The following is an 18,132-nucleotide window of genomic DNA, read 5'->3' on the forward strand; positions in this document are numbered from 1 at the left end:
CGGATAGTAGTTTTGTTGAATTACAGGAATGAGTATATCTGGTGCTTCTACTGGCTTTTTCAACTTGCATATTACCTTCTTAAGTCAGATCGACGTCTGCGATTCTGTACCTGCATGCTGAAGCAAAAGGCAGGCTGTATGTGCATGAGGATTCAGTGTTCAGGATAATATGCTTTACAGCATCATATGAAATATAATCATGTTATCTACAGATACATCAGGGCCAGATCATCACTCCTGGATTCTAGTTTTTTGGAGTCAGACTGGTAGAAGTCCCTTAGTTCTTGAAGTTTATTGACCCTTGAGGGCAACTGGTACAGGGCAGAGCTTGAGCCAAGCCTCCTGCTGGCCATCACTTGCCATCCCCTGCTGGGTATAAATACTGTTCCAATTAGTTCTCCCCCTGACAGTGGTCACTGAAGTAGCTCCCTCTTGGACACTATGCTGCTGTGTTCTCCAGGTCGTGTGTCAGCACGATGAACATGAATCACCTTTAGTCATGCCTTCCTTGTACTGTGGCTGTTCTGTTTTGGTTTTTTGCTAGTTTAACAGCCCACTTTGGTTACAATTTGTTAACTGGGGCTCTGGGATTCCTATCTTGTCACTGACTTCTTTTTAGATCTCCTTACTAATGTGAATTTTTGGATAAATGTGGGCTGATCTGAAATGAATCACTCAAGATTGAGGGAATGGCTTGTGTAGAGAAAACTAGTGTTGTGGCTGAATTTTTATACAGTGTCAGTAAGGATTTACGTTGGAAGGGATAATTGTTTTCCCTGGCTGTGATTGGCTGAAATGGTCTGCTTGTCTAATAGCATGTAAGTACTAGTGTCTGGGGGCAGGGACTGATTGTTGTCTCCTGCCGGAAAGAAGAGAAACTTCAAAAGCCTTCGGCAGTTGACACTCATGTCCTCACCTTATTGCCCCTGCCCAAGAGGGTGTAAGTAAGTTTTTTTTTTCCTGTGATTTTATTTGCAGTAACACCTGCCCTCAAGATAATTGTTTTCTGCCTCTTTCTTTAGCTGATCCGTTTGACCCATTCACAATGTCATCAGGATCCGAGAAGCCGACTCTGTCTGGTCCTGATCTCTTTGGAGACTTTCTTAATCCAAATGCAACATCTACATCTAGTATATTTCCTTCCGCACACAGCGCACCACCTCCTTCTTCCAGCTCAGACTTCTTACATTTAGGTAAGTGCTTTTGGCATGATTTTTTGGTAAGCGTTTCTGTGGCTTTCCCCAGGTTTAGTTCTTTACTCTCTCAGCTTAGTCAAGGTTGATTAGCGTCTAACAGATCCTCTTGTTGTGGCTGCTATTTTAATAAGCTCCGTGTTCCTGGTGCGCAGATGAACATGTCCAGCTGGTACTATTTCCTGTATAGTGTTACTGTAGTAAGTCTTGGTACAATTATTTTGCCAAGATTGCTAACCTTTTGCTAATCCTGTGTTTAATTTTCTTCTGGGAGATGACAACGTATAACTGAGGTTACACCGAGTGTTGTGTTTTCAATCTCATTAAATGACCTAGATTACTAAATGTAAATGTGATTTACATACTTAGGTTTGAGTTAGGTTCTTAAGTCTTGGAAAGGGAAAGTAGAGGAATACAAGTGATTCTGGACTAGGATCTGTTAGAAGAAAGTTGTTTCCTTAAACATTTCAGAACTGAGGCTAGTTGGAACTACTTGTACTGAAGTAATTTTGTTAAAATATATTTATAGGCAACATTATATAATACTTGGAGCTAATCTAATTTGTATCAATGTTTTCTTCCGGCTATCATAGGTAAAACCCTTTTCTCCACATGTTTCCTTTTAACACTATATCCTAGTTAGTTGTTTTAATAAATACATAAAATAATTAATTTTCCATAAATGCGGATAGAGCTAGTAATACAAACTATCACTCAATAGCAACTCACCAATATACTTATATATCACACACACACACACACACACACACACACACACACACACACACACACACACACACACACACACACACACACACACACACACACACACAAAAGCAATTTCAGTTTTCCAGTACTGTGTATGTAAAGTAACTCAACAGCATTTAAAGATTAAATCATCAGTTTAGATTTGTCAGTTAACTCAGGTGCTATCCAATGAAGTTGTAGGCTACGTGGTTGCTTCACTAAACAGAAACAAGTTACTTGATTTGGACTGTAAAAATTTAAAAATATTTAAAGCTGAAGGCACAAGAAATCAGTGTCACCCTTTAAATTCTCAATTTCTGGAATAAAGCTAAAATGAATCTTTGTGGTTTTTCAATTGAATTTTTTTTTACTATTCAGTGAGATGTGATTCAGAAGTATAACTGTCATGCAGTAAATTTGCCATAATAGTTACACCTTCAGATTTTAATTTAATTGTAAATCTGAAATCTGTATTAGAAACATGTCTGAATTATGGAGCAAATAAAAAATACAGTACAGTCCACGTCAGTATGTGAACATCTTTCTGTGGAGGTAATGCCTGGATAGGGCACTGGACTGCCATTCAGAAGAACTTAGTTCTATCCTGCGTGTGTTGTTGATCTTCTGTTTAAAAAAAAAAAAAAAAGTCACAACCCCTCTCTGTCGGTTTCCGTAGCTGTAAAATGAGGATAATGAAACTTAGCCACCCTTGTAAAGAACATAGCTCTGAGTTTTCTAAATACGAGCAATATCTGTGCACATACTTTTAATCATAATGGGCAATACCAAAGTGAGCTCAAGCTGTCTTTCCTACCTAGAACAAACCAATGCTATGCCACATGTCCGTGATGAATTGCCCCAGGAATGATGGGAGACCCTGGCATAAGGATACTTTTCTAAAACGCCACATAATGGAAATTTCAGAGATGCTGATTCCCTAAAGGGGCTCATCCTCTTAGAGTTGTGGGAACAGTCTGCATCTCTTTTAAATAAAGGGCTGATGATGTCAGGTAAATGAGCTGTTGGGCAGTGGCCTACCTAGAAGACGAAGCAAATGAATGAAGACAACTATAGGTAGTGGGCCTAGGTCGCTCTCTCCTGGGGATGGGAGTGAATGTTAAGGGAGCACAGGTGGCTGCCATTTGCTGTGGCTCATTAAAATATTTTTTAAAGTCTAATTTGGACCCACATGATATAACTGTACATTTGTCTTCACTCCCCATCCCCTTTTGTTAGTCACTTATTGCACCTTGTCAGATTGTCAGCAGTTTGAAGCAGGGTGCAGGTCTCACTTTACTTTTGTACAGCACTGAGCAGAGCAGGGCCTTGCTGGTGAGATTAGTGTAGTGTGAATACTAGACTGTATTCAAAAGCTTGTAAAAGTGAAATACCCACTCATCATTTAACAATGTCGAAACAGGAGCTCGGTGGGAAGGGACCCATTTAGAGTCTGGTTCTATGTGCCACGGCATTTCAGGGGCACAGTTCTCTGTTTTCTGAAGTTGAGTAGTTCTAACTGTCTCAGGAAGAGATCCTGCTAGATGGTTAACGTGACAATTAGCATTGGCCCTTCCCTCAGGCGAGGTGCACGCAATTTTTCTAAAACCTTGAAGTTCCCTGTGGAAGAGAGGTAGTTTCTGCACACCAAGACAGAGGCCAGATTTCATAAGGCATGTTGGACAATATCCTCTGTGGGTCCTATGACTACTGCTCACGGCCACTGTGGGGATTTCGTTTTTTTTAATGTCGGAGGAAGTGCTTTGGTTTGGCACAAGGTCAGCCATGCAATTTTTTCAGCTTTGCCTTGCAGTCAAGTACAAGGCTGGGTAGGATAAATATGTGGAACCAGAAAAATGGTTGTGTGAGCTATATACAGTTAAGAGTGAGCTTACAAAGTGTGGATGATAGTAAGGGGCTAGTAATATCTTTTCCTCACCTCTGTTTTTTCCTCTAGTTGACATCAGGGGCATTTTCTTCTTCTCAGAAGCTTGCTTTATGGAAAGGTTTTTTTTTGGGACAACCTCTTGTACTTGATGGAGTAGTACTAGATTACTCTGAAGTGTGCCATATTGCAAGCTGAGAATTAGTCACATATAAATGGTATCCAAAACTGGGCTTGACAATATTGGATCCCACACCAGTTTGTCCTTAAAATGAGAGGCCAATCAAAGGGCTGTGGCTGGACATACACTGATTTACAGTATAGACAAGGTAAGTATCATGTTGTGCTCTCACTAGGCGTATAAAACTACCCACACTGAACTCATTTCAACATAAGAACATAACATAAGAACATAAGAAAGGCCGTACCGGGTCAGACCAAAGGTCCATCTAGCCCAGAATCTGTCTACCGACAGTGGCCAATGCCAGGTGCCCCTGAGGGAGTGAACCTAACAGGCAATGATCAAGTGATCTCTCTCCTGCCATCCATCTCCATCCTCTGATGAACAGAGGCTAGGGACACCATTCTTACCCATCCTGGCTAATAGCCATTTATGGACTTAGCCACCATGAATTTATCCAGTCCCCTTTTAAACATTGTTATAGTCCTAGCCTTCACAACCTCCTCAGGTAAGGAGTTCCACAAGTTGACTGTGCGCTGCGTGAAGAAGAACTTCCTTTTATTTGTTTTAAACCTGCTGCCTATTAATTTCATTTGGTGACCCCTAGTTCTTGTATAATGGGAATAAGTAAATAACTTTTCCTTATCCACTTTCTCAACATCACTCATGATTTTATATACCTCTATCATGTCCCCCCTTAGTCTTCTCTTTTCCAAACTGAAGAGTCCTAGCCTCTTTAATCTTTCCTCATATGGGACCCTCTCTAAACCCCTAATCATTTTAGTTGCTCTTTTCTGAACCTTTTCTAGTGCTAGAATATCTTTTTTGAGGTGAGGAGACCACATCTGTACACAGTATTTGAGATGTGGGCGTACCATGGATTTATATAAGGGCAATAATATATTCTCAGTCTTATTATCTATCCCCTTTTTAATGATTCCTAACATCCTGTTTGCTTTTTTGACCGCCTCTGCACACTGCGTGGACATCTTCAGAGAACTATCCACGATAACTCCAAGATCTTTTTCCTGACTCGTTGTAGCTAAATTAGCCCCCATCATGTTGTATGTATAGTTGGGGTTATTTTTTCCAGTGTGCATTACTTTACATTTATCCACATTAAATTTCATTTGCCATTTTGTTGCCCAATCACTTAGTTTTGTGAGATCTTTTTGAAGTTCTTCACAATCTGCTTTGGTCTTAACTATCTTGAGTAGTTTAGTATCATCTGCAAACTTTGCCACCTCACTGTTTACCCCTTTCTCCAGATCATTTATGAATAAATTGAATAGGATTGGTCCTAGGACTGACCCTTGGGGAACACCACTAGTTACCCCTCTCCATTCTGAGAATTTACCATTAATTCCTACCCTTTGTTCCCTGTCCATTAACCAGTTCTCAATCCATGAAAGGACCTTTCCTTTTATCCCATGACAGCTTAATTTACGTAAGAGCCTTTGGTGAGGGACCTTGTCAAAGGCTTTCTGGAAATCTAAGTACACTATGTCCACCGGATCCCCCTTGTCCACATGTTTGTTGACCCCTTCAAAGAACTCTAATAGATTAGTAAGACACGATTTCCCTTTACAGAAACCATGTTGACTATTGCTCAAGAGTTTTTTTCTATGTGTCTGACAATTTTATTCTTTACTATTGTTTCAACTAATTTGCCCGGTACCGACGTTAGACTTACCGGTCTGTAATTGCCGGGATCACCCCTAGAGCCCTTTTTAAATATTGGCGTTACATTAGCTAACTTCCAGTCATTGGGTACCGAAGCCGATTTAAAGGACAGGTTACAAACCTTAGTTAATAGTTCCGCAACTTCACATTTGAGTTCTTTCAGAACTCTTGGGTGAATGCCATCTGGTCCCGGTGACTTGTTAATGTTGAGTTTATCAATTAATTCCAAAACCTCCTCTAGTGACACTTCAATCTGTGACAGTTCCTCAGATTTGTCACCTACAAAAGCCAGCTCAGATTTGGGAATCTCCCTAACATCCTCAGCCGTGAAGACTGAAGCAAAGAATCCATTTAGTTTCTCCATTTAGAATCCATTTTAGTTTAGTTACTTTATCATCTTTAAGCGCTCCTTTTGAATTTTGATCATCAAGGGGCCCCACTGGTTGTTTAGCAGGCTTCCTGCTTCTGATGTACTTAAAAAACATTTTGTTATTACCTTTGGAGTTTTTGGCTAGCCGTTCTTCAAACTCCTCTTTGGCTTTTCTTATTACACTCTTGCACTTAAGTTGGCAGTGTTTGTGCTCCTTTCTATTTGCCTCACTAGGATTTGACTTCCACTTTTTAAAGGAAGTCTTTTTATCTCTCACTGCTTCTTTTACATGGTTGTTAAGCCACGGTGGCTCTTTTTTAGTTCTTTTACTGTTTTTCTTAATTTGGGGTATACATTGAAGTTGGGCCTCTATTATGGTGTCTTTAAAAAGGGCCCACGCAACTTGCAGGGATTTCACTTTAGTCACTGTACCTTTTAACTTTTGTCTAACTAACCCCCTCATTTTTGTATAGTTCCCCCTTTTGAAATTAAAGGCCACAGTGTTGGGCAGTTGAGATGTTCTTCCCATCACAGGGATGTTGAATGCTATTGTATTATGGTCACTATTTCCAAGCGGTCCTGCTATAGTTACCTCTTGGATCAGCTCCTGCGCTCCACTCAGGATTAAATCTAGAGTCGCCTCTCCCCTTGTGGGTTCCCGTACCAGCTGCTCCATGAAGCAGTCATTTAAAGTATCGAGAAATTTTATCTCTGCATTTCATCCTGAAGTGAAATGTTCCCAGTCAATATGGGGATAATTGAAATCCCCCACTATTATTGGGTTCTTAATTTTGATAGCCTCTCTAATTTCCCTTAGCATTTCATCATCACTATTACTGTCCTGGTCAGGTGGTCGATAATAGATCCCTACTGTTATATTTTTACTAGAGCATGAAATTTCTATCCATAGAGACTCTATGGAACCTGTGGATTCGCTTAAGATTTTTACTTCATTTGAATCTACACTTTCTTTAACATATAGTGCCACTCCTCCCCCTGCACGGCCTGTTCTGTCCTTCCGATATATATTGTACCCCGGAATGATTGTGTCCCATTGATTGCTCTCAGTCCACCAGGTTTCTGTGATGCCTATTATATCTATATCCTCCTTTATCACAAGACACTCTAGTTCACCCATCTTATTATTTAGACTTCTGGCATTTGTGTACAAGCACTTTAAAAACTTGTCCCTGTTTATTAGCCTACCTTTTTCTGATGTGCCAGATTCTTTTTTATGTGACTGTTTATCATCTGATCCGGCCTTTACATTATACTTCTCATTCCTCTGCTCCTGACTATAACCTGGAGATTCTCTATCATCAGACTCTCCCCTAAGAGAAGTCTGTGTCCGATCCACATGCTCCTCTGCAGCAGTCGGCTTTCCCCCATCTCCTAGTTTAAAAACTGCTCTACAACCTTTTTAATGTTTAGTGCCAGCAGTCTGGTTCCACTTTGGTTTAGGTGGAGCCCATCTCTCCTGTATAGGCTCCTCCCATCCCAGAAGTTTCCCCAGTTCCTAATGAACGTGAACCCCTCCTCTCTACACCATCGTCTCATCCACGCATTGAGACTCTGAAGTTCTGCCTGCCTACCTGGCCCTGCGCGTGGAACTGGGAGCATTTCTGAAAATGCCACCATAGAGGTCCTGGATTTCAGTCTCTTCCCTAGCAGCCTAAATTTGGCTTCCAGGACATCTCTCCTACCCTTCCCTATGTCATTGGTACCTACATGTACCACGACCACCGGCTCCTCCCCAGCACTACACATAAGTCTATCTAGATGCCTCGAGAGATCCGCAACCTTCGCACCAGGCAGGCAAGTCACCATACGGTTCTCCCGGTCATCACAGACCCAGCTATCTACATTTCTAATAATCGAATCTCCCATTACTAACACCTGCCTTTTCCTAGAAACTGGAGTTCCCTCCCCCGGAGAGGCAACCTCAGTGCGAGAGGTAACCCCAGCACCATCTGGAAGGAGGGTCCCAACTACGGGAAGGTTTCCCTCTGCTCCCATTGACTGCTCTACTTCCCTGGGCCCTTCTTCCTCCTCAACAGCACAGGAGCTGTCTAAGCGGAGGTGGGACAATTCTACAGTGTCCCGGAAAGCCTCATCAACATACCTCTCTGCCTCTCTCAGCTCCTCCAGTTCCGCCACCCTGGCCTCCAAAGTCCGTACATGGTCTCTGAGGGCCAGGAGCTCCTTGCACCGACTGCACACATACGCCACCCGCCCACAGGGCAGGTAATCATACATGCGACAGTCAGTGCAATAAACTGGATAGCCCCCACTCTGCTGCTGGGCTTCTGCCTGCATTGTCTCCTAGTTAGTGAAAGGGTGGTTTACGGAAAGTAGTTTTAGAATGTAGTTTGGTATATAGGTTTTAGGAATTTAGGGGGGGCCCACGGGGAAGGGGTTAGGGCTGGCGAGGGGCTCCCACTCCCTTCCCAACTCCCTTGCGAAACTCCCTGTTCGCAAAGCTCCCTGGTCGCTTGTGCGCGGCTTTATAAAGCCCTGGCCTGAGTGAATGCCCCGCCCACTGATTAAGGCTCAGCCAATTACCAGAGGCTTCGAGCTTTCAAACCTGCCTCCAACTGCCAGCCAGAGCACACGGTCCCTCAAACAACCAAACAAACAAACAGACTGACAAACACAAGCTCAGCACACAGCAAGTAACCCCCAAACACAAACAAACACACAGTACAGACCGTCACTTACCCCACAGATGCTGTATTAGCTCCTCCTTCACCTGGAGAACTCCCTTGCGAAACTCCCTGTTAGCAGCCCCTGTTCGCAAAGCAAGATATTACTTGAAAATGATTTTCCCTTTGCAGAATTGAAGCAGATGCCAGCTGTGTGTGTAGGGGAATCTTTCATGCTTTAGGGCAAGATGCAGTTGTTTAATGATGCAGGAAAACTGAACATACACGTTACTTATTCTCATGAATCACATCTGAAACTAGGGATGATATAGAAGTGCAGGGATTGTTGACTAATACCAAGCAGTGAAGAATTTTTTCTTCTCTTAAAGGCGTATCCCAATACTTGTTTCTTTACACAATGGTAAGGCTATTTGCATATTCTCAGCAGAGCTGCTGTGTAACTGATCAATATGAAGGCTGTCTGATGATAAATCATCACTTGTGCAACCAAAAATAATGGCAAAGAAAGTTTCAGTATCTACTTAGATAACAGGTGTTGCTCAGAAGAGGAATTGTTTGGTAGGAAATTAGAGCAGACTCAGGGGGAAAAGCCTTTGCATGGGTTTAGAATCCTACGCTGTATCTGACTCTCAGGCTGTCTCTCACAGCTTCCTGGGTAGTTCTGTCAGTCGTTGGTTTGATGAACGAAGCAATTGGTGGAGTTTTGATGGTTGCCTGAATTCATCAGTCACTGAGAGCAAGCCCATATGAAGATCTGGGCTAGTTCACCTATCATGTAATTTGTCTATCAGAACAATTACAATAGTCCTATAGTACATGTACTGCACTACCCACTGTCCCAAAAATGTAAACCTACTCATTTCAGTTTAGTATGTTGGAAACCTGCTCATCTGGAGCCACAAAAGTTTTGTCTGCACTACAGAGCTGACCATGTTAAAACACAATTATGAATCCTGGTTTTGAAAAAGCCATGTTCTAAGCATTTTAGGGAATTGTTTTGAAGGGACAGTCAACCTGAATTCTAAGTTGACTAGTTTAAAAAAAAAATGAAACAAAAAACCTCTCCGGATTCTGATAGAATGCCCTTTACATAATATCCAGAATAAAAATGAAGAACTTCCTCGAATAAGGCATTCTGCTCCCTGCTAATGTTTTATTTGGGTTTTTGTGACAGTTGAGAAACCAACTACCTAGTTATTCAAGGGAATAACAAACTTGTGCAATTGGCAGCACTTTGTGTAGGGTCAGAGTAAACAAGTTGAATGTGCATGCATCTGACGAAGTGGGTATTCACCCACGAAAGCTTAGCTCCAAAACATCTGTTAGCCTATAAGGTGCCACAGGACTTTGTCGCTTTTCACAGATCCAGAGTAACATGGCTACCCCTCTGATACAAGTTGAATGTGTGACTTTTCATTTACAGCGATGTTAGGTGTTATAATACAATAGCAGATATGAAGCTGTCTTTAAGAAGTGCTTGCAGGCTTACTGACACTTGAATCCTGATGGATACATATGCCTACACATGACAGGATTGTAGTAGTGTCCTTGGTGGGCCAGGTGGCCTAGTGGTTAGTGTCCACTCATCTGGGGGGTGGGGGGATAGTAGTCGGAGAGAGCAGGTCCACCCACTCTACCGTGCTCTGACCCAAGGCCCTCAAAGTGTCAGCAATACTGACCCCTGGAGTGGGATGGGAGTGAACCCTCTGTTTTACCCTCCTTGGGTCGCTTGCTACCACCGCTCCCTCCGCTTCTGGTCCCAGAGAAGGAAAAAGGAAACCAAACGGTTCGCCTCACTGGGCTCAGCATACCGTCCTGGTGCTTCAGGGAGGCGTCTGTAATCCCGTTTCCAGGAGCCCGCAGGGGTAGCGCTGCACTTCTCTCCACTGCTGAGCTGGGTTGCTCCCTTTTCAACTCTGCTTCCAGTTGGGAGTAGGCTCTGCAGGGTTGGAGGGGTGGGGTAGCTGGGCCCAGTATTGTCCTTTTACGTGGGTTCTGGCCCAGTGTGGGTTTGTATACCCCATCACGAGGCTATTTTAACATGGTTGCAAGATGTTCTGTCCGCACCAGTAAAAAGAAACCGTTTAGGCCACAACCATGATAAAATAAGTCTATTTGTGTAGTTTAGACAATGCCTAAAGGCCCTTATGCACTTCAGGTAGGGGAACTGGGCCATACTGTTCCACTTTGTCATGTAGGCAGGATGGAACACAGCAAATGGGCAAAAGTATTAAAAATCACTGAATTTGCGCTATAAACTAACAAGATATTTCACAAAACTAGTTAGCTAGTTAGCCCATTCCCTGCCCCACAGATCATACAAACTAGTGTTTACAGAAAAATAGTACGGTTCACCCACATAAAAACTGAGCTCACCAGTGGTGTCAGTCTGGGGGGAAATGAGAGAGGAAGCAGTTGGATGCCAGTGAAGGCAGTCAGAGGTAGTCTTTCCCGTTAGGAGGTTGTCTTTTCATGCAGTTAACTGTGGTCATTTAGGACAGAGGTGGGCAAACTACAGCCCGTGGGCCACATCCGGCCTGCGGGACCCTCCTGTCCGGCCCCTGAGCTCCTGCCCCGGGAGGCTCCTGCCCCCAGCCCCTCCCCTGCTGTTCCCCCTCCCCTGCAGCCTCAGCTCACTGCGCTGCCGGCACAATGCCCTGAGTGGCGAGTTGGATGGAGCAGCAGGGGGCAGTCAGGGGTAGAGGTTCCAGGGGTGGTCAGGGAGAAGGGGTGGTTGGATGGGGCAGGGGTCCCAGGGGTGCAGACAGGAATGAGAGGGGGAGTGGATGGGGCGGCGGGGGGGCAGTCAGGGGCGGGGGTCCAGAGGTGATCAGGGGGCAGGGAGGGGTGGATGGAGCAGGGGTTCCGGGGGGGGCCATCAAGGGACAGGGAACGAGGGGTTTGGATGGGGCAGGAGTCCTGGGGGGCCGTCAGGGGGCAAGAAGCCGGAGGGGTTGGATGGGGGCGGGGGCCGGGCCACGGCTGGCTATTTGGGGAGGCACAGCCTCCATACAATTTCAGAAACCCGATGTGGCGCTCAGGCCACAAAGTTTGCCCGCCTCTGATTTAGGAGCTTTTCTGTGGTTCATAGATGGAGGTGGGATGTTAGAAGGCTGAATCTTGACCCAGCCCTTGTTTAGCCATATCCCCTAAACAGTAAGGTCCAGGCCACGTCTCTGTTTCTAAAGCTGTTGTTCGGTTCACGTTTCAGCCAGTGTGTTTGGGTCACCAGTGTCGGGAGGGCACAATGGATAAAATGGCTTTTACAAACCATATCGTGAATGAGGCTATTTCAAGTTGCACCTTGTGTAAGCTGTTAACCCAACCGTGGTCACTTGAAATTCTTAATGGCACTTGCACTATATAAATGAAAGAGGGGCCTTAACTGTTTGGCTCTTGCTAACTGCTGGAAAATAGCCTGCCTTGTTTTGTTTATTGCATGGGTGCAAAGCCTTTTCTTGAGTTCATCTGCAAGGAGAAATGTCTCTATTTGTAATATGTGTAGAGTTTGGAAATCTGCGGATATCCGCTTTCCATCTGCGGACCATTTTTGCAGATTGGATGCGAATACTAATTTGTATCTGCACAGGGCTCTAATTATGCATCCTGCTTAATTGCCACCTTTTTTGTTTTTCTGCTGTCACTTCCGTTACAGAACCTCAGTGCTGCGATACAACAAACATGGACACCGAATATTTATGGTGGAAGGGCAGTAAGTCCCTTTCCAACTTATTTCTGCTCTCTGGGTTTATGCTCCTCATAGATATTTAGGCAAGAAAACACCTCTTGGGATGTGTCGATGAAAACTAAATTAGTGTTCCATGGGCGGTACAGCGTAATAAGCACTCTTAAAAATGGGGCCGCTTCATGTAGGTGAGTAAAGGGGAGTTGAGCTCCTTTGAAAGTCTGGCCAAAGAGGTCCTTAGCCCTGCGAGGCGAACTGCCCAGAGGAGATCAGAGCCTGCAGAAAGTGAGCAGGAAAAGCAGGAGTGATGGGTACTGCTTTCTGCAGAGCTGAGACTGGAGTGAAGAGGAAATTGTGTGTATTGATGCAGGTCTCAGGCCACGAGAACATCAATTGGACCCTCTACCCACCAACCTCACAGGAGCCTGCCTTGCAGCAGGTGTAACCTAAATTCCCAACCAGCCCTCCTGGATGCCAGGTGGAAGGTGAAAAAGCCCACACAGCAGTGTGTCAATTTTGTCATATGGGCGAAATCCCTTTCGGAACCCCAAACTGGTGATAAACCAAGCTCCTGGCACCCCCGAGATCCAGCAACTAGATCAAGGGTGGGAAGGATGTGGCTGAAAGGAGTCCACAAAGTGTATAAATTCCCCTCCCGCACCGCCCAAGCAAGGAACAGACAGGAGCCAATCACCTGGTCACAGCATCACCCCAACGACAGGGCCAGATGCAGTATGTGGTCCCCTGCTTTTGTCCCCTAGGCCTTGCACCATGGGTGGGAAGCGAGAAATAGCCGTCCCCACACAGTGAAGGAGGGAGGTAGAGGGGAGAAAAGGAATGGGCATTTCGCACACTGTCTCAGCTGTTCCAATTCAGATCTTTTCCTGCCCCAGAAAGTCTCCAATATTTCCGCCCCATCAAAGCTGTGGCCCGGCTAGTGGGGGGAGCATTAATTGAACTTTTTGCAGCAATCCTCCCAGTAGCATTTGCTCTGTTGCACGTGTTTAATGATGACCCAATGTCTGAAGCATTTTGTATGAAATTTCTTCTTTGCCATAACTAATGGATTCAGAAAATCAGCTGAAGTTGCTTAGCATTGCGGTGTGGTGTTCCATAGATAAGCTGAGCCAATATTACTTGTACTGAGCTTTCTTTTACTCTGTGGATGAGTGAATTGCAATTGGATTTTTGTATTCTTCTTTTGCGGCTGTTATGGATAGCACATACTTCTGTAATGGTTACAGTACAGCCCAGGTAAGTACGCCTTGGTTCAATTATACTCTTGGTGAAAGTCTCTGCTATGCCCCCCTCCTCCCCAGGACTGAATAGTGTTTTCTTAAACCTCAAGTCCCTGGAGAGCTTCTTAAAGGCTGGCTGGCAGCAAGGACGGTGCTTGTCGCCAGGGTGAAGAGCATGGCATGCTCTAAAATCCTCATTCACTGAAACAGAAATAGCCTCAGGTTTCAGGTGCTCCCTTCCCCCCAAACCAGGAAATAGATATCTGGAGTGAAATTGTACAATTGCAAGCTTGTGTGTCACATGAAGATAGAGCAATTCTGATTCCTCCTTTCAGTCTGTATCTCTGGTCACTCATTGCTCTAGCAGTCAGGAAAATAGAGAGCACAAATGCATTGCAAAATTGTAGATTATTCCTGTTTTAGTTTCTCAGCAAACTGTTGGAGCGAACGCTCAAAGCTTAACATAAGGTGCTAAATATTATTTACTAATAAATGCCAATGTATCTAGCACTTCTGACTCTGAAAAGGCACCAAATATTTGTGTCCTTTCAGAGTCAGAAACGCCCATTTTTCTCCTCTGCAGTGATTCACTAATGAGATTGTTGTTCAGCATTTGTCATCAGATTTCCTTTGGCAGCAAATTGGTGTCACACAGGCTCCATAAAACCCAGCAGAAATAGGGGAGGTGGGTTGCTGTTAGGGATCTCTCAAATTTACCTCCAGACTGAAAACTTTTCAGTACCATGTCTGAAGTGGATCTCTAGGCTCTCCCCCCCCCCCCCTTGTGGTCAGGTTTATGCATTGATTTTAATAAGAAATTTAGAGACTGTGAAGATAATTGTAGTGCTGTTAATTTAGGTGAGTGTCAGAAGGTAAGAGGCAAAACCCACTGAGTGAAAAGAAGCACAGACTGGTGTACAGTGACCTGAAATGCAAGCGCAAAGGAGAGCGACTTCTTTAGCGAGCGACCATGTCCAGAGCGCTACCAGGGACGTGTAGAGTAAGACACAAGCACAGCTAGGGGCATTTGAATTGAGAAGCAATTTTAAACTCATTAAACAGTGAATGAGTAGTAGTGTCAGTGTTCATTACAATAATCCACAGTAATGAGATGGAGTGAACTCCGTGTCGGAGCAGTGATGGGTGCGTATAATTCAATAATCAAGAACTGAGTAAGCTTCATGGGCAGTAAATAATCACCAGACCTCATTAGATTGTAGGGAAGAGCTATAACAGTTGATCATAATTAGAAGTTAAACAAGTGTAGGCTTGAGCGACTCCTGCTGTTATTTGCAACTTGGAATAACCCCTTGGAGGGACTAGTTTGAACAAGTAGTTTCAGTGTCTTCAGAGAGAGGATGGCCATTCACTTAGGGGCTATGTTATGCCCCAGCTCACTTCCCTCTTCTAACCTTTGTCAGAAACTAGCTGTGCTCGATCCCAATGTCTTGTTACATGCAGCAACAGAGAAGTACTTTGGCTTGAGGAATCTGCTAAAATGATCCGTGGTGAGGTAGCTAAGATTGAATATATGGTATAATACTTCAGGCCTGACGTTTTAAGGTGTTCTCGTTAGGATCCAGAGCTAACATTCTGTTTAGATGAACAAGTCAGTTACACACAATTCCTGTTTTAGAGGATTTCTTTGCAACCATAAGTGCCATGGACTTAATTTTTTTAATTAAACAATTTGAACATAAGGGGCTAGAAAAAGGAGACTTAGCAAATACGGAGCTTCAGATTATATTCTGTTAAACCAGATCTTCAGAGTAATCCACACACACCGGGTGATGATGCTGTCTTTTCTCAGCCTCCAAAAACTGAGGCTCTTTGGAGTTGGAAGGCTGAGAGAATTGGAAAAATCATAATGTTGTCCTGAGTCATGGTGATTGGGTTACAGTGCCTGGTTCTGTTAGCTGTCCTGGGTTGATGCTAAACTACATGCCAGCTTCACCAAAGAACTTTTCAGTTGCAGTTTGTATCTCTGGTCACCCATTGCCCTAGCAGTCAAGAAAAGAGAGAGCACAAATGCATTGCAAAATTGTGTATTACACATCTGCCCCGATATAACGCGACCCGATATAACATGAATTTAGATATAATGCAGTAAAGCAGCGCTCTGGCGGGGCGGGGCTGCGCACTCGGCAGATCAAAGCAAGTTCAATATAACGCGGCTTCACCTATAACGCAGTAAGATTTTTTGGCTCCTGAGGACAGTGTTATATCGGGGTAGAGGTGTATTCCTGTGTGTTGGTTTCTCAGCATATTGTTGGAGGGAATGCTCAAAGCATGATCCCTTAGTCTGGAAGGGCCAAAGTGTTAATTTAACAGCAGCGGCTGTGAATGAAGAAACCTTTATTTTGGCCTGCTCAGCAAAGTTTGAAAATAGAAATCAAAGCTACGTCTCAAGTACCCCAGTGGCAGAACCCTTCTAGGAACGCAGGAGATGTGTAAGAACACACAGCAACACTATATCAGTTTAATAATTGGTACTAATATTGGGAATGTAAACCAGCCAAATAGTGACCCAGCTGGGAGCCTGGAGAGCAGCCTTGAATTCTCTTGCCAAAAAGTGCAATTAACACTGTGGGTTTGTTACTGACAATTTTTTTTGCAATTTTTTTCTAGGAAATTTGGCGCCAGACCTTCCTAAAATGACTTCCTCCGCAAGCCACCCAGATCTTTTAAGCGGATGGGATTCTTGGGCAGATTCCCCAGCTACAACCAAACTAGCATCACAACAGCCGAAGAAGCCTGCACTTGAAGGTATGGCGCAACAAAAATATACTGTTTATTTCTATTGCTAAAGAAAATGCGTGCGCTCCAAATATCCGTCATCTCAGCCACCCGAAACAACAGAACAACCATATGCGACTCTCATGTGGTTCATTAAATACAGTCACATTAAAGTACTCGGCTTTAAAGTAGTGACAGTTATAGACATGGTAAAAGCTAACAGTGTAACATATATAACAAGAATTTTGGAGGAGAGGCCTCAGACAAGAATCTACATAGAAAATATTGATAGCAATTTGCTGTGAATCAGGGAGACAGTTTTTGTCAACACCTTTTAAAAAAAAAAAGTGGATATTTTCATCCCCCGCCATCTGTGCCCTGTACATAACTTCATATTTGTTTTTATCACACAGGCCAAGCCCTTACTACAGGAAGCCAGACAAGTGTGCCTTCAGGTTTGTCTTTCAGCCAAGCAAAATCTCAGAACTTCGACCCCTTTGCTGACCTTGCTAACCTTAAATCTGGTCTTCCAGGTAATCTTGTATGTTTTCTTAAAAGAACAAAGCAACTAATAACTTCGTTACTACATAGAAATTATGTTTTGAAAACATAGCTTGGAAGCAATATAAACCCTTTAATGCTTCAACTTCTAACTGAAGTGGTTTGAAAAACGTTTCTGAATGAGCATGTTATTCCATAATTGCCCACCGTGAGGTTTCTTGCTCCTTCCTGTGATGCATGCTGTCCTGTCAGCGATGGGATTGTTGGTCCAAACCAGTGTGGCAATTCCTATTTACTTCTGACCCTAATTTTTTGTGGACCAGAACAACTGTGAAATGCAGAACTTCTGAAACTGCTTTTGCCGTTAGTAGAAATGTTAAACCGCTCTTTATTTTATATTGGTAACTTAAAAAAGGAAACCGAATACATGGCCAGTTGTAATCTCTCTCCACTGGCTTATGGTTGAACTCTGGACAGGAACTTCAAGAACTTCCTTGTTAAACTGTCTCTCAGTACTCACACATGATCAGTGTTTCACTGAGTTTCATTACAGGGTTGAGGTTTTTGAGGTTTTTAAGGTCAGGCTTGACAAAGCCCTGGCTGGGATGATTTAGTTGGGGATTTGTCCTGCTTTGAGCAGGGGGTTGGACTAGATGACCTCCTGAGGTGCCTTCCAACCCTGAGATTCTATGATCATTTTATGAATCATTATTTAGTAGTGAGAATTTTTTAATATTTAGCCACATGCCATCTCAGTGGCTGACTTCCTGAGTTGCACCCAGTGTATGTCATCTGTAAATTTACACCCAACTTTACAGACTTGGTATGTACTGTTCACTGTTTTTGTATAATTTTGCAGCAAGTATTGAGTTAGAGGAAACCTGGATTAGCGCTTCCTTTTGTCAATAGCCACATGCCATATTGCAGCAAATTCAGTCAAGAAAAAAAACGAATAACCAACTACTTGGTTATGAGTTAAGGTTTATGTACTGACCATATCTTTGCAACTGTACAAGACTTAAATATATAGATAGTCCCTACCCCAGAAGCTTTTTAGCCAAAAGACAGGCATAAGAGAGAAGATGCACTGAGCGATTCGGGGGAGGTGGTATCTCAAAATGATTTTAAAAACCCATTGAGATTTCTACTGCCCATTAAATCTGGGATGTAGAAAGCATTTGAGAAGGAGTTAGTTGGTGAGCTTTATGAAAGCAGCGGGTCTTTGGGAAGGGGTGGGGACTAGCGCACTGACC

At 43.7% G+C, this 18,132-nt stretch overlaps 1 protein-coding gene across 3 annotated transcripts in view; it reads left to right on the top strand.

The window, feature by feature from the left end:
* The window catches only part of GAK (cyclin G associated kinase), a 119,472-nt gene that overhangs the window by 85,781 nt on the left and 15,559 nt on the right, over nt 1-18,132 (top strand). For 2 of the 3 annotated variants that reach the window (XM_045022218.1, XM_045022220.1), the window contains 3 exons: nt 1,023-1,193; nt 16,271-16,408; nt 16,792-16,911. In XM_045022218.1, coding sequence (XP_044878153.1) covers nt 1,023-1,193; nt 16,271-16,408; nt 16,792-16,911 — 429 coding nt within the window. The remainder of the gene's footprint in view (nt 1-1,022; nt 1,194-16,270; nt 16,409-16,791; nt 16,912-18,132) is intronic. The other variant, XM_045022219.1, reaches the window with a different exon arrangement.

This window comes from Mauremys mutica, chromosome 6, assembly GCF_020497125.1.
Source record: "Mauremys mutica isolate MM-2020 ecotype Southern chromosome 6, ASM2049712v1, whole genome shotgun sequence".
In the NCBI taxonomy this organism is placed as follows: domain Eukaryota; kingdom Metazoa; phylum Chordata; order Testudines; family Geoemydidae; genus Mauremys; species Mauremys mutica.